At 39.2% G+C, this 22,599-nt stretch overlaps 1 protein-coding gene and 1 long non-coding RNA gene across 2 annotated transcripts; one reads left to right on the plus strand and one right to left on the minus strand.

The window, feature by feature from the left end:
• Nucleotides 1-126: 126 nt before the first annotated feature.
• On the minus strand, nucleotides 127-19,133 carry dennd6aa (DENN/MADD domain containing 6Aa). Its single transcript, XM_051414057.1, has 19 exons — nucleotides 18,517-19,133; nucleotides 16,882-16,920; nucleotides 16,676-16,718; nucleotides 13,085-13,197; nucleotides 12,703-12,783; nucleotides 12,085-12,190; nucleotides 10,885-10,964; nucleotides 9,753-9,812; nucleotides 9,606-9,661; nucleotides 8,538-8,660; nucleotides 8,091-8,186; nucleotides 7,119-7,213; nucleotides 6,592-6,657; nucleotides 6,362-6,426; nucleotides 5,610-5,699; nucleotides 5,124-5,287; nucleotides 4,879-4,981; nucleotides 4,631-4,705; nucleotides 127-4,418 (listed from the first exon to the last, which is right to left on the minus strand). The coding sequence occupies exons 1-19, from the start codon at nucleotides 18,745-18,747 to the stop codon at nucleotides 4,287-4,289; spliced, it is 1,818 nt and encodes a 605-aa protein (XP_051270017.1). The 5' UTR covers nucleotides 18,748-19,133; the 3' UTR covers nucleotides 127-4,286.
• LOC127371339 (uncharacterized) lies at nucleotides 18,646-20,169 on the plus strand. The gene is made up of 2 exons (XR_007886390.1): nucleotides 18,646-18,795; nucleotides 19,835-20,169. It is a non-coding gene; the product is annotated as an uncharacterized LOC127371339 (long non-coding RNA).
• Nucleotides 20,170-22,599: the final 2,430 nt, after the last annotated feature.

Here is a 22,599-nt window from a genome sequence, read left to right on the forward strand (position 1 = left end):
CTTTTAAAAGAGACCTGCGTCTATTAGAGACCCTGCTTTTATTGGAAGTTTTACGGTAGCCATTAATATCAATAAATAGGTTAAATTCGCAAGATAACTAGAAAAAAACACTACAAATTCAAAAAGTCAAGTTGTCAACAACATTGTAATTAGTCAGAGAAAGGTAAGTGAACATTATATGGAGCAACTCGTATTTATATCTCTGCATTTAGTAAGACATCTGTTGTAATAGCAAAATAACTATTGTGCATCATATCTGGGCCGTCATTTCACTTTACACCATTATGTATAAAACTCTTCATTCTCCACAGAGTACAATATGAGAACAGCCCATAAAAAATTCAAAGTTGTTAAAATAAGTTTTTTTTTTTTTACAAATATAAAACTTAGATGGTTGCCCAACAACCAGATGTCACAGGTTTATCCAACCAGCACGTGTTTTTTAAAATTCTCTACAATTATCTGCTTGACAAAAAAAAAGAGGCAAATTTCAAAGAATTTATATAACGTGTTACATGATGGCTTAAAGGAAAATGACCCAAAAAACAAACAAAAACAACAACAAAGTTTGACAACAGGGGCCATTTAACATATTCAAACAAGTCAAATTCTGAAAAAGCAAACATCAAACAACTATGTGCCGTTATGTGTAACCAATAACTATAGTTTTAGAAAAAAAAAAAAAATCAAAGTAATTTACGTTCTGTAAAATACAAATAACCACAATAAATGAAATGACCTGTTAAGCTGTTATTGCTGTCACTATATGTGGTTTTAATTTTTACACTGTTAGGAGTCCAGGAATGTTCATGAATTAAAATAAAATCGGGCCTAAAGAAGCTTTGAGTTGAATGATTTTTTATTTTAAAGGACCAACGGTTTTTGCAAGTTTTGGCCTTTTAAACTTCAAGATCCTTTTAATAAACAACAATTATTTTCTCATTTGTTTAAAAAGGACCAGTGTGCAGGATTTTAGTGGTTAAGTTGCAGATTTCAACAATCTGAATACAGCTCAGTCTAGTGTGTAGGTGAAACTACAGTGGCCTCGAGAAACCTGCAAAAGGCCCCATCTACAGGCAGTGTTTGGTTTGTCCGTTCTGGGCTAGTGTAGAAACATAACGGTTCAACATGCCATTCTGAGGCAACAGAAACACAATGATTCATATATTCAGGCTATTATACAATAATGAAAACATGAATATTATATTCTGTTTCTGCCAATAGATCCTCCTCAATGTTACACACTGGACCTTTAATTGTTTATTAAATTTAAGTTTAAAGTTCTCTGAGACACTTAATGACCTGTAATCTGAAGTGGATTATGAAAGTAAGTTTGTTGGGTTTCTCATATTTTAAAAAGGACTCTGTGTGTAGGTTTGTAAGTTTGAGCTCTCTCTCGTCAGTTCATCAGAAAAACAATTTAAAACAGACTTCGACATAGAGGATCCTGAGCGGGATGGTCGTCAAGAGTTCAGTTTTTGTCAGAAGTGGTTCTTCAGCAGATTAAATTTAGTGTAAGAACAAAACGTTAATCCTTGAGCCGCTCTCATTATCTTTACAGGAACCAGTCGTCATTCATTCAGATTGCGACTAACTCGTTCAATCTTTGGTTCTGCTCTCATTCCCTTAAGGCTCCAGCATTGTTTTAACACAAATCAAAAAGCTGCTCCATCTGTGTAATATCAGTTAAAACAATGCTGGCTGTAGTGTTGGGCGTCTTTTTGTCTCCCATTTTCTCAGAAATGCAGGTTTGACCGTGCAGCCGCTGATCATCTAAAAAGGATCTTTACTAAAAGCACGCTGGTGAAAACATTTCTGGTGAATTTTGTGAGTTGTTGCAGGACTTTTCTCTCACAGTTTGGACTCACTTATCTATGGAAGCACACTTCTGTCTGCAAAATAATCAAATAAAATGGTATGTTAAATGAATAATTGTAATTATAATTAAGACTTAATGAATTAGTAAAAGATTTTGACTTCCTAAATCAAAATTATGACTTGAAAAAAATAAATTTATGGGGTTTGCAATGTTTGACATTTCATTTTGAATCTCTATAAATACGTCAACCTTTCACTGCAGTCGGGAACGTAATGAACCAGTTTCATTAAAAGCATGAAAAAGATCATCAAGTTAAACTTTCTCATTTATATTACAGTGCAAAGCTAAAAATGTGATCACTCTCAAACGATTATAAACGATTTCTACGGTGGTGATTTGGGGAAGAAAGTGTGAAGACTTTATGGCTCAATTATAAACTGTTATCAGCAGTAGTACACACTGTTACTACAGCAACCACAGGCCAACATCTGTCTTTGTTTACATTCAGAGGAATAAAAACCAGCATCCTCTGTTTTCTTACCACAAGATCACACATCCAGTCACAGCTGAGTGACGCACACATCATCCGATTACTAAATCTGTCCCTGTCTCTCAACATGTGTGGATTTAAACTGCATTGATGTCACGTGACATGTCCGAAGCGTAAACCACTATTTACTGTCCCACATATAAATGTCAGAGAGTGAGTTCTGTGTGAGTGCAGGTTCATCTGTGTGTATGAATCATGTTTTAGTTGCAAAGTTTATACAGTTCGAGCCACTACAGAAGTTAAGTCTTCCTCCATTTGAGCTAAAAACATCTTCTTACAAACTGGTGCACAGCACAAAATAAATTATATTCTTTACAAGTAAATCTTACATGACTTAGGACCGTAATTAATTAAATTAGATGAGTTTTGCATTGAGGATTCAGAAGATTTAGTGATTTAAATGTTATAAAGTAGTATAGATACTTCCAAATTGCATTTGTTGTGTCAGTGCTGCCCAGTAAAAACTTTCCATGAAGGGAGGAAAGCAGTATTGCACTGAGCTGAAGTTTATCAAAGAAGTTTCATTATAAAAACCCGTCTCCACCAGGAAAAGAAGGAAAAACTACAACTAATGAAATATTAAAAATGTTCATGGTAATTTAAAATGATTACATAAAAAAGTCAGAGCTATCAGATTGTAATTCTGACCTAGTATCAATTATTACTTGTCACAATTTTAACGAGAAGTCAAACTTTTTATTTTATTTAATAATACTGACTTCAAACGTTTAACTTAGGATCTCATACTTTTACATGAAGAGACAAAAAAAATTAAATTAGTGTCTTAGTATCTCCAAAATTTGGATTTACCGTGAGTATTTGTTAACATTTCTAAGTGTTTATCGGTTTCTTTTTCTCTTTCTTGGCAGAAATAGGCTTCCATAAATTCACAGTCCAGCAAGACTTTCCTTCAACCCTCAGAGGAGCTTGAAATAAAACGTTTAGGATTCAGTTTTCAGAGAAATACAATACTAACGACAACATTTCTGGACATTTGGAATATTTCCTCAGGCTGTTATGACAGGATATACAAAGATCATGTGACATGGATACAGGGCTGTGACTGGCTCCTGAGCACACGAGACAAGAGCCGTTTACTGCATTGACAGTTATTACAGGGTCGCTGGTACTTAATGCTCTGTGCATTGTGTGTTTTAACATGTTAGTAAAATGTAATTATAAAGCACTGCTTGGCTCTGCTCGGTTCAGTTTGTTTGCATAAGTGTGTGTGTGTGTGTGTGTGTGCGTGAAGGGCACACTGGTCCAGTTAGCGATGAAGTGCACTTCTTTTTAAAAAAAAAAATATGGATGAAAAACTCCAAAGTCAGTTCTGCCGGACTGCGGGAGTCCATCGTCAAGTTAAAAAAGGTTAAAAATGACAAAACATCAGGAGTTAAAAATGCTGAGGGTCAAAGGTCAGCTGGGTTCATCTTCCTTCTCTTACCTCCACTGTGATGACGGATCCTTTTTGCACACAGGCCACCAAAGGTACGGAGCTGTGGTGAACTAGAAGTGCATCAAGCGCTCCTTTCTGTACTTGATAATATCTCCTCAGTTCTTTAAAATGCTGTTTCACCTTCTGAAAATCCTTCAGAGGAGTTCACGTCGGGCAGCTCCGGCCTGGTTCTGGCTGGTTGTCTGAACACCACATGAACATGGTCCACTGAGCCGCCACAGCAGCGGTTTGAGGGGGGGGGGAATAAAGTAAACACAACTAAAGTGGGATGTATATTTAGGGAAATAAAACAGCGCTGTGTGGTTTCCGTATTAGACCAGAACAGGTTCTCAAACTAGGACCCAGTCTGAGTAAACTTGGGTCCCTCCACTTGGGAGCCAACTGGGAGGAAACCCACTACCCCCCAAACTTTAAAACAAGCTCAAACAGGGGTTAGGGTTGCAGACTTGAGGGGTTAAAGGTCAGGGTGTGGAGGGCTTGTGGAGGATACCCTGCAGGTCCTCTGGTAAGGCCAGGATGACGGCCTCAATGTGAGCCCTCAGTTTGGCCACAGTCCCCGGACGCACTGGGAGCTGCTCCTTCTCCGCCTGACTCTGCAGCAGAGAACACACAACATTTTATTATTTATAGACTTGTTTATTTAAATGTGACAACACATAAAACATGTTAAATATCTGTCATGTTCTATTCTAAATGTTTCTGATCTTTAAAATGACTTAAAATGACTGATATGAGCAATAGCAGTAACATTAGCAGCAGTATAGGCAGTAGTAGTAGTAGTAGTATGTGCCATGTTTGTACTGACCAGTTTATCTTTCAGCTTCAGAACCAGATCAACAGTCTCCACTTCAGAGTGCTTCTGGACTCTCTCTTGCAAATCCTACAGACAGACAGACAGACAGAGAGACAGAGAGACAGACAGAGAGACAGACAGATACTGATGAAGGATGAGAGATTTCTGAGCCTTATTAAATGATAAACTGATTGTAAAAACCTTGATCTGACTGTACCTGCACACTCCCTCCCTCCCTCCCTCCCTCCCTTCTTGCTCACCTCCTCACACAGCGCCTCAAGGTGCAGAGCCTCCAGTTTCTGGGTCATCTCTCTCCTCCTGTTGCGGAACCAGCCGTCAAAGTTGGGAGACTTGAGGAAATTCCTTCAGACGCAGAAAAACACAAAGGAGTCCACATGATGCTCAGGATAATGTACATTTCTACAGCACTGATTCCATAACTGATTATAACTGACTACGCTTAAGCTGTGTGTGTGTTTGTGTGTGTGTGTGTGTGCGCGCATACCTATACAGTCCTATCCAGTCTCCTTTCAGTCTAGACGTGAGCTGAGGTCCAGCTTTCTCCAGAGTCTTCATGAAGTCCTGCTGGATGAACGGTCGGAGTTGAGGAGGACTCTTCCAGGGACTGATGGACTTCTGCAGAGGCATCAGACTGGCAACGTACCGCTCCTGTAACACACACACACACACACACACACACACACACACACACACACACACACACACACACACACACACACACACTTTAATTATTTCAGTTCAACCCAGCAGCAGCACTGATGGAGAACATGGAAAAGTGGATTCAGAGCTGTGTTTGAGAGCTGAGAGTTGGGATCCTCCAGATGGGCCCCAAGATAACTAATTAAGTATCGAGGATCTTAAAAACACCATGTACCATCCATGTACCTTTCACAGTTGAGCATAGAGACACACAAACGATGAGACAATATCATCTTGAGAAAAGATGAAATATAAAATGATCAGTTGTTACCAGAGGAATGATGAAGCTTTGTGTCAGTTCTAAGAAGTAACGTCGAAGAATTGCATTTTGGGCTGCAGAGGGTCTCTTCTGTTGAACACCCTGAAAAACAAACAAATAAAAACATAATTTAACTTGATTATCAAACATACGACTGGTCTCACATTTATTTGTGTACATGCCAAACAGCTATTACAACAGTTATTACTGTTTTTTAGTTTTTCTGAAAGAAAAATAGCTCAGAAACTGTAATAAATGTTTTTGGTCCTACAGCCCTCAACATATGAATATTATACAATCTGGCCCGCAAAATTATCATTATTTTATTTAATCTAGTTGTTTCTTATCGGTTTAAACTCTATTTTTAGAAATGTTTTACAAATTAATTTGCTGCAAAATAAAGGTGCCCACAAATGTGTGCAAACGGGCCTATACTTGTTGTTTGACTGCGAACAACAAAGATGCTATAAAATTATATAAAAAAATGTATAGGAACTGCTGTTTGCATTGTTTTTGTTAAATATTATGTTAATAATGGAAATATTGTCAGAATATTGCACTCTCTTGGAGTACTTCCTCTTGTAGTACTACCTCTTATGATACCAGCAGTGGCACCAAACCAAAGAAAAAGTTTAGATGTATAATTTAAGAATAACTAAACCCCCCAAAACCACCACATTTAGTAGTGTTGTTAATCAATTCAGGTCCAAATCAATAAAACACGTAAAGAACATGTGCAGGACATTGACGAGAGACCGTCTGACCTTCTGAAGCTGTTTGATGATTTCTTCATCCTTGTTGAGATACGGCTTATATGCAGTGTACACACCTGCAACACACACACACACACACACAGATAAAGAAACAGAAGCCCACCCTGCCTACAGCGAACAACTGGTCTGACAGAGACTTAACACTTCCCCCTAGTGGTGAATCTGCAGCCTCATAAACATAAATGTGAGTTTGTGAGTGGGGACAAGTGTGAAGCATTTACCAGGTTTAGAATCCAGAGTTTTGAGGTTTTTCAGTTTCTTGACTTTCATCTGCTTGGCCATCTCTCCTGAGAGGAGCAGACAGAAAGAGGAAAGATCAGACAGACAGTTCAGGGTTTTTCTGTGTTATTTGACTTACAGCTGTACAGTAATTCAGCACAGGACTGGCCAGCATGTGCTGAGATCTAATTTTGTATAGTGACAGTATATACACAGAGTGACCAGAAAACAAGACTAAGTCACAACCTTGTACGTGGCTGGACCGTGTATGTTCAATGTGCTCCTGAGGATGTAATCGAGGACAGTCTCGCTGTAAAACTAACTTAATACTTGACTTCCGATAAAGTAAGTCCATGAATAGATATGAGTTTACAGTTAATTCCAATTCTGCCTCTGTACTGAGGAGCCGTATAGCAGAGTATGCAGCCATGTTTGCATTTTTATGACGTTTGTCTTATTAATTAAACACAAAATCCCATTTGACTGAAGTGGAATATTTTAACGTCTTCATAGTAGCAGCATTATCTACCTGCTTGCTTCATGTCTCCGATGCGGATGATGTGCGGCCAGTGCTGCAGGGTTTTAGCAAAGAAGGGATTGGTCACACCCAGAATGACTGAGGGCCTGTAGAAAGAGACAGATCACACTTATTAACTTAAAGGTAAATACTTACAAATCTCTATACACAGTTGCAGGAACAAGGAGCCAGATTCACACTGCAAACCTCCTGAAATTTAATTCCTACCACCTTAAACCTTTAGGGTGAGCTAAAAAAAGTCAGCTTCAAAATAAATTGAAGGTACACAGGTGTGTTCAGAACAACTTCAGGAGGAAAGTCAACTACGAGCCCCAGAAAGCATTTCTTTAGAAACATCTAAACAGAGAGCTTCATACACTGCAAACTGTGGCCAAACTGACAGCAGGGCCAAATCAACTTCTTAATAAAAATAAAAATGTAATTGTGAAATATTATTGATGTCTAAATTATATCTAACAGGAGCGTCCCCGTACCCTTGGGGTCAAACGCAACTCTCTACCAATCTTTCCTGTCTGCCTTTGTGTCAGTTATCAATATGCTGTATTGACATGTGATCTAACAGGATACGCCACTGTACAATTTTCCAGCACTGATGAAAGTCAACACGCTAGAAAATCAGCATTTTTACCACATTCTCTCCCTAATCCGAGTTAAACCCGGTTCACACTGCCTGCTTCTGCAGTGCGTGGCCGTACGTCTCGCTTTTTATTTCGGCGCCCATGTCAACAGGTCAGAGCAGCCGCGCTGTCTGTGTCATCCGTTTTTTTTCCGCAAACCACGAGCGATTCCCAGCAAAAAACAGACCGTCTGTGATAGTCTGTGCTACAGGTGTCAAATTACACAACTTTACACCACACAGCCAGTGTGTGACGCACCTAAGTTATGTTGAACCTCTCAGGATGAGACTTACAATAAGCTCTTCTCAGACTTACAAAAGGTCACTGGTTAAAATCTGTTACTCACGGAGCCTGCGTCCTGGTGGTGTACTCCTTAAACTCGCTGTCGTGGATGGTGAAGTACGGCCGGAAGTCGCTGCAGTAACGCAGAGGAGAGATACAGCTGCAGAGAGAGACAAACAGAGAAATATCTTAATGTTTGAAAGCCAGACGAGAGGTTTCAGTGGCAGCTGCAGCTTAACTTAACACAACTAATGACATAAGAAAGGAAAAATTCAAATGAAAATTACGAGCACAGACCACAATGCTTTCAAAACCTTTAAAAACAGATTTTAAGGTGTGAAATACTACATTAAACTGTATTGATGACATAAAAAAAACATATTTTTAGACATTTTACATCTTTTCATGGACTTAAAGACTTCAGAAAACACACTGAACTGGATTTGAAATTTAACTTGAAATTGGCTGTTGCCTGCACGCTGACCGGCCCTTACCCCTCTCTCCAACTCACCTGACCAACGCCAGCACGGTGTCCGACGACTCCGCTGGCGATGGCGCCATGACGACGAGTGCCTCCCCCAGCAACACCAATTCCCACAGCATCTGGATGTGGAAGAAGACCGGGTAGAAACACCTGGAGAGAGAGAAAGAATGTGTGTGAAGTAAAGGTTTATTATAGTGACATTACCAGCAAGGTTACTTTTATATAGTTCACCTGCTTCTCGAGTTGATTTTCACAAAATATTGAAATTACCTGAAACAACTCAAAACAGTCCACAACACTGTTGTATGCTTTGGAAAATTATTGGCTGTGATGTTAAAATTTTTAGGAATAAATCATGGAAAAAACCTGATTTGGTCTTTTAAGGAAATTAAGACAGATGGGGATTATTGGTGGACTATAGTGATTATTCCCACAAATTTAACTGTCAGAACAATGCATGTTTAAAATGCATTTTCTGTGCTTTGCTGAATATTTATTTTGTGCGGAAGAACATTTGTAGGCATGTAGAGTTCACATTTTGCACAAAGTAAGTGATTTTGTTTCGATATATTGCTTTGTTTATACATTTATATCGGTTACATTTAGTTTTATTCCCTTCATTCATTTCAGTTCTTCCTTGAGAAACAGCTGAAATAAACAAATGAACCTAAATGTGAGCTGGAGGTGGTTTTTTGTTCTTTTTTGACCTGAATTCAGAACACGCAAATAAACACAACAGGGCGAAACAGACCTTTTAGTAATTACCATGACTATTCATGCTGGTCACCCTGACCCTGTGGGTGAGTTCTGTAAATAAGGGCACTAACTTTACAAGTGAGTTATCTAGTTATAGAAACACAAACTGAATATTGCCATCAAGGAAAGATCAGTCTTTATTTTGTCCAACAAAAAAATATTTCTGGCAGGTACTCTTTAGGAAAAAAGGTGGTTTTGTTCACCGGGTGTCAAAAGGTAAAACAGAGCTGTCTGAGGAAAACTGCTGCAGTACCACCACGAACAGCAGGTGGTGACAGTGAGTGTGATACAAGCATGTGTGTTGTGGAGAAGTAAAACACTGTGATCTGCAGGTCTCACCTGAAGAGGTCGACTTCATGGATGGTTGGGAGCACGATGGACACCTGACTGTCACTCTGAAAAACAGACATACCCTCCTTTAGCTGAAATAATCATAAAATCACCAATACAAAAGATCAGATGTTTTTAATGTGTGTGTGAGATTACCTGTGCAGACTGGACCAGCTGCGAGGTTCCTGGTTTGTCGTAACAGGTTGGGATGCGAACCTGCAGCGACACACAGATTCAACACAGTCACAGTTTGAACACTCACCAGAAACCTATTTAAAAACAGAATATTAAGCCCAGTCCACACTGTCTGTATCTGCAGTGCGTGGTGGAAAGTCTTGTTTTTTATTTTGCGGTACATCTCAGCTGTAACTGTAGTGAGAGTCGAGGTCTCGCCTATATTTTTACGTGAGCTGCACGGGATTCCCAGTGAAAAGGGTCTGTTCGTAGTCATATCGACATTATACCAGCAACATATACACCTTTCACTACAGTTTCAGTGTCTATATCTGAAGAATATGTGAGACATGGAAAAAATATAAATATATTTGAACTCAATAACTCCACAACTTCTGGTTCTGTTTGAGATTAAAAGCTCTCTTCCCGTTTCTGTGGACAGAATCTATTCATGTGTTAGCAGGGCTTTTATTGTACTGCATTTATCAAAGGCAGACTCAGTATAGAAAGATAGGGCTGGCAGCAGCAGCTCCGCAGCTACACTGCTTCTGCGTGCTTTAATCAATGATCGGATGATAGCGTGCACGTCATAATTTGTCCAGATTACTTTTAGCGTAATTTGTGTTTTGGGTGTTATATTACTTGTTTATGCTCCAAAATATGATTCAATGTAGTGGACAGTACATTGTACTATAATGTGGGAGCCTCTGGTTGTTTGTTGTGTTGTGTGCCATGTTTTCCTCGAGTGGGGGGAGGTTGTGGAAGAGTTGTCAGGAGAGGCCACACTGAGAACACACATGGCACATGCAGAACTAAAGTCTGCAATGTATCTTTAAAAAGAAACAACAGATTTTTCTCATAAAGGATATTTTGACTTATCAAACACGCGTGTAACTAATTACATTGATATTGGCTGAATCCCATTACAGTTGTACCAGCTGCAGGAACCCTGCTGAGTGCATGAGCCTTCATCAATGTTATCAGTTGCACCTGTGCTTTTACCTGCTGTGACAAGTCAAAATGACACGTCTCTACTCATTGAGTGTGTGTGTGTGTGTGTGTGTGTGTGTGTGTGTGTGTGTGTGTGTGTGTGTGTGTGTGTGTGTGTTTGTACCTTAATGACCACGCCCATAATAGGCAGCGTGAGGATTCGTCCAGGATGGGGCGTCGGCCAGCGGTCTATGTCATTACAAGCTGTAAATCAAATACACAGAACAACAACGATCTGGATCAGAATCCATTTTATAACGATCGAAACCTTCATCCTGAAGCTAAACAGAGCTTCACTGAGCACAAGTCGGTGAATAAAGTTTATCTACATTCAGCTGTTTGTTTATTAGGTGTCTAACACAACTGCCCTGCAATAAATCCTACTTTCGTGAAGTTATAATGTTTATTTAACCTGGACAATACAGAATAGAGAGCTGTTGATCACTTCTCTGAACTGTGGTTTACAAAAAAATAGACTTTCCTCCAGTGGTACTGTGTCTCCCCTCAAAGACAGATGGTTTTATTTGTCCAGGTTTTTCAGAAATCTGTCTCTGAGATTCTGCCTCTACCCAAATACAATGGAGGTGAATTGAACTTTGTTTGTGCCGCTCACAGTGGTAAAAACATTACTGGAAAACCCCAATAACAATACTTCTTCTCAGAAATAATGTCCTTGTAACAGATAATGCCAGACAAACACAGGGACTATTTCTTTAGTAGAAAGTAGTTCCAATGAAAACTCTCCACAGTGTGTTTTGGGGATTATCTGGAGTTACAGGGACAAAAAAAAGCTAATTTTCAAGGCTATGAACGCCATAACATAAATTCCTTTCACCTCTATTTTAGTAGGGTGGAGGCAGATTTCTCAAAACCTGGACAGACAAGAGCGAAAGCGTCTGTATGGATAGATAACACCAGAGGGAAATAAATAAGAAAATATATGTTTTGTAATTTGGGCAAACGGGCTTCTGTGAGACTCGAGACAAAAAAAAACAAAAGCACAATCACTTTATTTGAACAGCCACAAGTCTGACGACCTGAGGCCCCTGCCAGTGGTCAAAGGGCACGTCATTTCCTTTATAAAGTGGCCCGAGTATGTGATTCCTTGTGTGTCAAAATATAAAAAGCCAGTGTAGTGAGACTAAAACTGGTGTAAAGTGTGACCTGAGGCTTGTTACAATAATTTTCTGCAAACCTCTGGACCATCTGGAGTCGAGACACGACACACACAGTCTCTCGTTATGAGCGTCTGCATTTCAAAATATATACACATATAAAGCAGACAGACAGACAGACAGACAGACAGACAGGTAATCAGACTGACCAGCCTCCAGACAGGGCTCCTGTTTCTCAAAGTATTCTGGAGCCATGATCTTCAACAGGGAGTGGAAGAAGGTCACATAGGGCAGCTTACTGATCAGGACCAGAGACTGGTAGAGAAAGACAGAGAGAATTTATATTCACACATTTTTAATACTTTCATTTAATATCAGTGTTTCCTGTTAACCCTGCATCCACTGAACCTTTCTGTTGATCTGTTATCTATTAACAGTTTAAACGTTGTATTTTGTCAGGAATATAGTGCATTCTGGGTGATTATGTTATTTCATTATTTATTAATCTGTCAATTACTTTATCTAATTAATTATTTAGTCTGTAAGATGTGAGAAAGATATGCAGTTTATTATATTATATAAACTTTTATTATATAAAACAGAGAAATAAAATAAAACCTCATATTTAAGAAGCAGAAACCAGAGAATTTGGCCTTTTTATCCGATAAATAAAAATTAAGTAAAAATTAAGTTAAATAACTTTACAAAATCTTTATATATTATACTTTTTAACACATTGGTGACTGACTGATTTATAAGTGTTAGTCTACACTGATTGTTCTACGTGAGTTTTTGGTGCGTTGAAGGCGAACCGCAGTGACACTGACCTTCTGGAAGTATCCTCTCTTCAGGGATTTGTCTCGCACCTGACGGAAGTACACGTAACCATAGTAATGGCCCTGTTCCCTCTGCACACACACACACAGACACACACACACACACACACACACACACACACACACACACACACACACACACACACAGACACACAGACACACACACACACACACACACACACACACACACACACACACACACACACACACACACACACACACACAGATTTGAGTTAAATATCAGTAAACCAGACGATTCGGAAATATAAATGACTGCATGTTTAGATACATGTGTCTGTAGTTCTGTGTGTGCGTGCGTGCGTGTGTGTGTGTGTGTGTGTGCGCGTGTGTGTGCGTGTGTGCGTGTCCCAACCTTCAGACAGGGCGGTGCGTCCCTGTCAGTGGTTTCCAGGAAGCAGCCGAGCGACGACTTCCTGTTGGAACCCTGACGAAAGCGGAAGCAGAACTGGGTGTCGCCAAGGCAACCTGGAACCACAGCAGAGTGATGGTTTGGTTACTATGGGAACAAACCCACTGGTTTACAAACTCTTTCTCTATGACATCATGTTTATACTTTGCATATATCTTAATATTTAAAAAAAAAAAAAAGAGTTATTAATCTGAGCCTGCACACATTTTATAGTTTCTCTATTTATTTTTGTTTGTGTTAAACAAACTTAATAAACTTCCATTTGCTAAATTCAGATGTTTTCCTGACTCTGATTATTCTAGCTTTGTGTGTCTGGCGTTGAGAGGAGGAAAGCATTAAATCACATAACTATAAAAGTGTAAAAGGTGACACAATAAAGAGACTTATTTCCATTGTGGTCCTTATAAAATAATTAATTTAAATCACTGTTTAGCACAAGCAGATTCCAGTTTAATTCACTTATAATAAAAACAATAGGCCTTTTTTCACAGCAGCCATTTTGACATAGTTAAATATGAAGCATACCACTTCACCTCGGTGGGACCCAAAAACATGGTAGACAACCCGTAATAAATGAGGAACATTTACGTAGAAGTTTTCATAATCTAAACTTTTATAATGTTTTACAAACTTTTTATTATAAGCTAACCTTTTCTTACAACCGTCTGACCACCACTAAAACTTCTACTACTGACTCAGTCCGAGCTAATCTGGTTAAAAGTTCAACTGTAGAAAATGTGATTTCACTGGATGTATTTGTAGTTGTAGTGTAAGTCAGAGAAAACTGTTGTGAGAACTGATATTTTGCTTTGATTTGAGATGTATTTTCTGTTGTGTCAATGTGGACCAGTCGGCACTTCAGTGTGTCTTCCTGGTTTCCTCCTGATTTTAGGACAAACAGGAAGAGGAAGCAGGAAAAAAAAGAGGAAATAGGGAGTGCACGATGAGTCACCAACTGCCCTTTAAACCCAACATGACCTCCGCACATCCTCCAGCAGACACGGCAGAACGTGAGTAACAAAAAAAAGAGAAAGAATATGATAATAAGAGTTTAAGAGATTCCAAATAAAAAGCGCACACGCACACACACACACACACACACACACACACACACACACACACACACACACACACACACACAGAGCTCAGCCAAGACTCCATGACTTCATGCAGTTGGGTTGTGTTTAAGACCACCCAGTGTGAAACGGGCCATCAGCAGCTGAACCACAGCTCTGAGTCTCAGTCTGGATGGATTTAACAGGCTCCATATTCTCTTCATTTACTTGTTTATTTCTATTGACCTTAATCAGAGTGTGTGACACACTTTCTCAACCTGTGACCAGCACTGTCGGTAACACTGAGGACCTCGATAGCAAAACGGAAGTGAAGAAGAAATCGCAGTCAGAAGAATTAACTTCATCATCACAGACAGAAACGTCAGAAGTTTGGAAGAACTGTGGTTTTATGTTTATACATCACAAGATGTTTGATGTGTTGATGTTGTGGCTGAGAAAGGATGTAAAATTAATCTTACAATATTCATGATCATGAATTTATCATTTTGATTCAGACAAATGTTTGATAAAATGATAAAGTGGCCTAAAAAATTTAACCAAAAAAACAAATTAAAGATGTTCAGTAGACTATCATATGAGACAAATGTTCACAACTCAGAAGCTGAAACCAGAAAATGTTTGCAGGAAAAAGAAAAATGGTTAAGTAATCAAAATTGTTACCAACTCATTTAGGAAATTATACTTTTTTATGGAAAAAACATAGTTTAAAGCAGACTATTTGTATTTAATGTCTTAATACATGTCTGGAGGGTATCTACTTTACAAAAGAAATTCTAATTATGTTGCTATTTGGTCCTATTCCTACTTCTAACACAGGTACCACAAGAGGTGGACAGTAAACGGTATAAATGGTACAGCAAGTACACCAGGATGAATTTACCCTACTGGATGAATCAGACTGTACCGTGCTGACCGGTAGAGCCCGCCTCAACACAACAAAGAGGATTTGGTAAAAAAAAAAAAAAGACCAATGCAGCTTCCATTAGTGTTGTGCAAGTTTACGCTCACAAGAGTAACCACTGAGTTTGAGAGAGAGAGAGAGCTGTAGATGTAGTGTAATGTCTCTCTCTCTCGCTCTCTCTCTCTGACACACACCTACAGTATATATAAACTAGCCCTGTAAGCATTTTGTCCTAATCCTGTCGTCATCCCGAGGGCAGCAGGTTTGTCAGCTCTGCTGACTCACAGTCAACAAAAAACACACACCTGCAGACACACACACACACACACACACACACACACACACACACACACACACACACACACACAACTTCACAGAGGTGTGTGTGCACATGTGCGTGTATACCAGTCCCTACCCCACATTATCTTCAATGAATCAATCAAACTTTATTTGTATGGCACATTTCATACAGTTTGGTGCAGTTCAGAGAGCTTTGGAGAGTCTAGTGTTACACCAATGAATGTATCTATGTTTGTGTTTCTCTTTTTACAACATTTAACAAAATGTTCCCTGACTGCAGCTGCATCGCAAAACATTCAACATATATGTGAAACCACAGCTTCCAGGTTATGCTCCACATAATCTCATTCAGAATAACAATGACATTTGTAAGATTATTAAATATAATCTTGGTTCGTGGTATTGAGTGCCTGGAGTGCGAGAGTAAATTTTAAAATATGTAAAGTTTCTCTCTTTATCTGCCTGACACTATTGGCCACAAGCCCAAGACCATCAAGGGTCAAAGGTCACCAGCATGTTAAGTCTGATACCAAAATTCTGCATACCACAATTTTTGTCCACTTTACACATTGAAAGCTCTCTAAAACTACAATATTTACCTTTTCTATGTTAAATAGAGTGCAACACCTTTACGTCTTTAATGTGAGACTGAGAGAAGGGCTCATTAACACCATTATCATATAAATAATGTTAACGATGCACTCTTTCAGTGTCTCCTCAGTGGATCTTGTTCCTCTCTATTACAGCAAACGTTTTCACCTTTGTGTGGATAATCAAACCAGGAAGAAACACGTTTGCTTCCAGGCGACACATCATACGAATGAGTCTATTTGAAGTTTAACATAACGGCCCTGCAATAAGGTGTTGATTTAACTTTATGTCATTTTGGAGGCTGTAGTTTCTGGTGCTATTTAACTGAGTTTAACTGACTGACTGTGTGGAGGTGAGAAAGTAAGAATGGTTGTTCTAGAAGATCTCTTGTTTTCCTTCTTTAACCAATTATTCCTGCACACAACCAACTGCAACACTATGAATTTTCCAGGAGAGAGTCTGAGTTCCCCCCCCTCTATCACAGCAGGCTATTCCCTCAACCTTCAAGTCCAACCACTCTGAAGAGCTAGAACACTTTTGGACAACACGACGTAGAAACCAGCTCTTTTCTAGCATAACCCGGCCCATAATCCGATCACCATAAAATTAAGTCTCCACAGTGGTCTGAGACATCAGACAGTTTAAAAGCAGGAAACAGAAACTCACCTGAGTTGGAGTCGGGAAAGGAAAGGTAGCAGATGCTGGTTTTCTGGAAGAAAATAGAGATTCTGTTTGTTTCTGTCCTCTTTATTATGTCATCTCATGTCAACACACAACAGATAGTTAACAGCAGGAGGTCAATAAATTATCCATAGGATGAAAAATAATCAGATAATCAATAACAGAAAGAAGACCCAGTCAGCCTGACTCACCTCTTTCTCTGACAGTTTGGAATGATGCGGATAAATAACCTGAAACACACATAGAAAGAGTTACTACACAGCAGGAGATCGACCCGACAACTGTTCAGCTTCAGTACAACACGACATCAGGACTTCTTCAGACTTTAATCTTTAATCTTTACCAACATTTCTCTCCAATGTCACTGGGTCCATTACGCTCTCTGACTGTTCTCTGCCTGCCATTTTACAACAATTGATTTGGTTAAGAGTTAGCAGGCTCCATATTACAATATGTAAGGATATATTAGATATTCTATAAAGAATATATAAGAATAAACAAGTGATTTGTTCAAACTTGTTCCTGAACTGACCACGTTTCCAGTCAAACAGATTCAAATAGATGTATTTTGTGATCTAAATTGGCCTAAACAAAATAAAAAAACCTTCTGTGTTCATAAGAGAAAGTGAAATAGAAAGTAAGACTGACCTCAGATCAGTGTACAGCACCTTATTAACACACGCAGTGTTTATTCGAAATGTGTTATCAGCTTATTGATCTATCTATCTTTCTCCTGAAGGGACCCGTTTTCTATCATTTAGTAAACCGACGAGCACGGCTTAAGAGACATATTTAAAGGATATTTTATATTTTATTCAAAACAATGAAACCAAGAAGTTTGTGTAAAACAAGTAATCTGGATGAATTTTGAGCAGATTTATTCTGTTTAGGAAACTTAATTATCTGTCTGTATTATACATATTTATTTAAAAATCATTTTTAATAATCATACAAACTCACTAGGCTTTTTTTTTGTTATCTTGTCCCAGACATTTATTATCTATTAGACAATTAACTTTACCACTGTGTATATTTTATTAAGTTTTCTAGCACACCTCAAAATCAAGAAGGCTTCATGACCCCTTATGAAGCTTTGGCGACCCCCAGTGAGGGTCCCGACCCCCAGGTTGGGACCCATTGGACTAAAGGGTGAGACAACTATATAATTATACATTCTGAGTATTCAGCGTATTCCTGCTGTGTACAGTGTGCAGGTACACAGAGTCAGGTTGGGTTTACCCACCTCTAAATCCCCTCTGATGATCATTCAGGGTTTTGTTTTCCTAGGACGGCAACGGTATGACATAGTTGTCCAGTTTGAAAGAATAAGGAATAATTTAAATACTCATAATGCATAATGATGTTAGTTGTCTCGCCCTAAAGTCTGCAGGCTGCAGTATTGATTGATCTGCTCCTCTTCTGTTCGTTTAATAATGATCCTTACTGCCTGAAGTCAAGCAGCAGAAGTTTAAATACAACTGGCCTATTTTTGGGGTGAACTAAATATAAACCTCTTACAAGTCTTTGTGTACACAGGATGTTTATCCTTTGCTTCTCCAGGTCTGGCTACGATAAACAGCATCAGGTAACACACTTGTTATCCTCCAGCACAACTAATATTCTCCTGTTTATACCAGAACTTGGATGTAAACATGTCAGTACTGGAAAACTAAACAAAGAGCCAAACACACAGCTCAACGGAGAGGTCTGTGTGCTCCCGTCCAGGAAATAGTCTGAGCCTTTCAGAACTGCTAACTTAGGCAGTTTTTGAGCTCCAGTGTAGAGAAGTTGAACATGAACCCCCCCGACCCCCCGCCAGCCCTCACCTCCACCGCCTGTCCCAGCTCCAGGTCGAAGCCCACCACGCAGATGCAGTGCAGCCAGGCGGAGAAGCGGTCCCAGGGCAGCAGGAGAGCCTCCTCCGGCTCCTCGTCGCCTCCAGGCCCGGGGGGAAGAGTTATCTCCTCGGCCGGAGAGATGCTACTAGCGTCCTGGTCGTCCAGATCCTCCGGCTCTTCGACCTGCTCCCCGAGCTCCTCCGGGCCTTGCAGAGCCATGGCGACGGCCCGACACGGTCACTCAGGCGCTCCGGAGAATGTTAACGGGTTTGTAAATAAGTTAACTAAGTTAGTAAGTGTCCCTCAGGTCACAACAACAACAACAACAACAACAACAGGAGGCGAGCAGGCGGGTGCAGAAAAGTAGCCTCTTGAGCTAGCACAGCGTAGCATAGCACAGCAGAGCGTACGTACGACGCGGTGACGAAACGTGGAACGTCATCACGTAAGGTCGTCCCTGCCACCGCGTTGTATTCACGTCCTCACAGGGCTCCGTAAAGCAGAATGTGGGAGACCGATTTGTCCAATAATATGTAAAAAACGAAAGAGTTAGACATTATAAAATTAAAAATATAGTCGTGGTGAGTAAAACATGTGAGGTGCTAAAACCAAATGTTACAATTTATACAATTTACAGGCAGAATTATAAGTTTCAAGCCAATGTCTTACTTTTTAATTCAACAAAAGCAGGTTTCAAATATGTATTTTTTTAAGTCAAAACTATGAATTAGTGAATCAAAAAGTTTCACTTGCTCACTTAATGTCTAATTTCTACTTTTTTTTAAACGCCCAGTGTATAACAATTAGGAGGAATCTAATAGTCATTGGTTCATTAGTGTATAATCACCTGAATATAAGAATATTTGTGTTTTTGTTACCTTAGAATGAGCTGTTTTTATCTACAGATGCTGCGGGTCGCCTTTCACTCCACACCATAATTTTCTCTACACACTTTACAGCCTGTTGTCATTCCCAGCTCATCAAATACACGTCAGTACGGTGTTCAGTTTGTCGCAATCTGAAACTTCACTGCTAGATATCACTAAATCCCGCACACTGGTCCTTTAATCAAACTTGTACCTATATGGATGGCCTTTGTTGAAGCTCAAACTGCTGAAAAAGCCAGTGACATGCAGTTGAAAGCACTGGGAATAGCTAGTAAGTGAACCTTCAACATTAGATTATAACTAGAATTGATGTAAAAGTGTTAGACTTTTACTGACAAATGTGCTGCACGACCGCTTTTTAAGCTCCAGTGCGTAAGAGTTAGTGGTATCTAATACAGCTCAGCCTTCCAAATGTGCAGGAGAAACTACGGTGGACTTGAAACGTGTAAGACCCGGTCGGTTCAAAATGAACTGCCCCCTCGCCTGGAAAGTGGACGAGTGCAGGCGGCGGCAGCAGCAGGAGGTGGTGACAAAAAGCTGCAGTCAAGTGACAGTTTACAGCAGCATTCCAAGAATAAACAGGAAGTCTCAAAATGTTTGCATCCTGTTAGATCATCTTTAAGCTATGTGTGTTTTGCCGACCACGTTTGGATAAATAGACTTTGTTATTATTATGAACCGCACAAAATAAGGTCTGTTAACAGATTAAACCTTCATTGCACAACATGAGACATTAAACAGCCAACAATCTGGAGTTAAATGTTGTCTGCTTCTGTTCAAGTGTAACAAAAACAATTCTTCTTTTCAGGTGATTAAACACAATATTAATATTATAGTCACACACTAGATTCTCCTAAATGTTACACACTGGACCTTTAAGTAATGTTGTAATTTTAAAATCTGTATTTATTGCAAAGTTGGCTACCCAGTGTTTTATTATATTCAACATTGGCACCTGTTCTGCTGGATTTGCATTCTTCCCCCTCACACAGAGGGCAACTCACATCATTGAATGAATTACTTCTTCAATTACTGCCCGACTCTCACGAACGAGGCAGTAAATCAGCTTTATCTAAATCCTTTAATGGCTCCATCACTGAGCAAGCAGATGGATGAAACAGAGTGGGGGTGCTCGCAGAGGGAAGGGGTACATCCTCTGCTAACCCAAGTTGTGACACAAATCCACCTTAATATAGGTAAGGAGATAGAAGAAAGAACAACAACAAAAAATCTGATTTATTTACAGAAATTTTACTTTTTGCCAAATTAGTAAAACTGTCTTATAACTATAGTAAATATAACTCTTCATATTATCTATATTATCTATAACATACATTTTTTATCAAACATACATTACATTATCTTTTAAATGTGTGCATATACCAATACAAATCAAATAAATAAAGTACAAACATCTATAAACAAATGAATTATAGAAAGTTTTACAATAAATATGTCACATTAAAGTCCATATAAGTTTAGATCACATGTCTTTATCAGCTGGAGTTTGTAAATGTTCAAGTTTTATTTATTTTTTGTTTGCAGTTTAAGGCAAGCAAAACACTTTTAAAACATTTAATTTAAATAAAATGCAACATTCAATGTAACACAATTCCTAACTGAATGATTATAACTTTAAATGTAAAATATATTATTGCTGAATCAACAAAAGTAATAATAACACACTAAAAAGCAATGTTACAAAGTGCTTCACATGAAGCTGAAGCAGATTATTAAACAACAAGAGTGAGATTAGCAAACATACAACAAAGCACATCGTAAGTTTGTAATGCAGCTTAACTTTTAGTGATGAGCTTGTTATGGACACACAGCGTCTCTATAACTGGACACTGTGAAGTCAAACTGGGCTAAGAAGCTAAACACAGTAAGATGCTGTTAAATCTCAAATAATAGTCTGACTGTTATCACAGTGACAGCTGGTCCTCTGCTCACTCTGCGGGAGGGTTGGGCAGGGCTGCAGGGAGGACCGGCATCTATACCATGACCTTGACCAAGACCTGGACCTGGACCTGTGACCAAGACCTGAACCAAGACCAGGACCAAGACCAGGTAAAAGACTTGTGATCTTGACACGAAGACAACCAACAAACATTCTGAGGCTGTGAAGGTCTGGTTCACTGGTTGATCGTGACTGTGTTGGATGTTTAGGTGTTATCGTGTCCTTCACTCTGATATATTTGGAACTGATAATCAGTCTGATCCTGAACTGAACCCACGTCGGCCCTCAGGCCTCTCACACCTGCCAAGACCACCACAGGAACTACATGCTCCTATATGTACAACCTTAGAGGTTAAAGGAACTGGTTGTATTACACCAAACATCGGCAAATAAAAGGGAGAAAGAGAAGAAAAAGGAATATAGTAGAAGAGAAGGAGGGTTTAAAGGAATAGTTTGACAGTTTTATAAAAGTTGGTGTATTGGTTTTTCTTGGATATCACTCTCCTGTGTAAATATGAAGCTAGGCAGCGTCCAGAAAGACTCTTCTCTACTCATTCTTGGCAAGAAAGCCAACATACCAAAACATCTGTATGTTTTCTTAAGATCTGGATGACTAATTGCTCTACTCTATTTAATAAATAATCCAGATGTGTCTTATATTTTAAAAATATTAGTTCACAAAAAAGAACACTGAACACAATTTGGACCCATAATTATACAAGTCTTAAAAAAGTTGTGTAAGTGTAAATACTCTTATCTGATACTCTTATTAGCAATATTCATCTCATCTCTATAAAGACACCTGTGTTTTAACATGAATGGTAAAAGCACTAAGCTTTGCAGCAGGTCGAGTCTCAGCCAAGAAACCAATTCAATCTGCTATTGCAACCAACTGAATCTTAAAACTCCATTTGTGAATTGTGAAGCTGAATGTCTCTCTCTCTCTCTCTCTCTCTCTCAAACCTGCAATCGCTAAAACAATTAATTATGAATGTGTTTCTGTATATTTCCTGTTAAAAGATGACTGAATTAAACCAACATGAGAAGCAGTGATGCATTTGTGGTGTTTTATCCTCACGTACTTCACTGCTCTACTGTCTCATCCAGCATTGATTTGGTCTCAGCTGTCGGTTCACCAGAACACAGCAGGGACATTTCTGGAGCCATAAGCAGAATTTGATCTCCTCCCATGTCGCCCCGCCCCACCCCACCCTGCTGCCCCAG

The sequence above is a fragment of the Dicentrarchus labrax genome, unplaced genomic scaffold, assembly GCF_905237075.1.
Source record: "Dicentrarchus labrax unplaced genomic scaffold, dlabrax2021, whole genome shotgun sequence".
Classification (NCBI taxonomy): domain Eukaryota; kingdom Metazoa; phylum Chordata; class Actinopteri; family Moronidae; genus Dicentrarchus; species Dicentrarchus labrax.

Bases quoted from the DNA above. Each gene is read 5' to 3' on its own strand.
- dennd6aa (XM_051414057.1), bottom strand. From the start codon at position 18,747: ATGGCTCTGCAAGGCCCGGAGGAGCTCGGGGAGCAGGTCGAAGAGCCG. The intron at 12,784-13,084 runs GTTGGGACACGC...GTGTGTGTGCAG, and splicing joins ACGCACCGCCCTGTCTGAAG to AGGGAACAGGGCCATTACTA. The intron at 9,813-10,884 runs GTACAAACACAC...GTGTCGCTGCAG, and splicing joins TTATGGGCGTGGTCATTAAG to GTTCGCATCCCAACCTGTTA.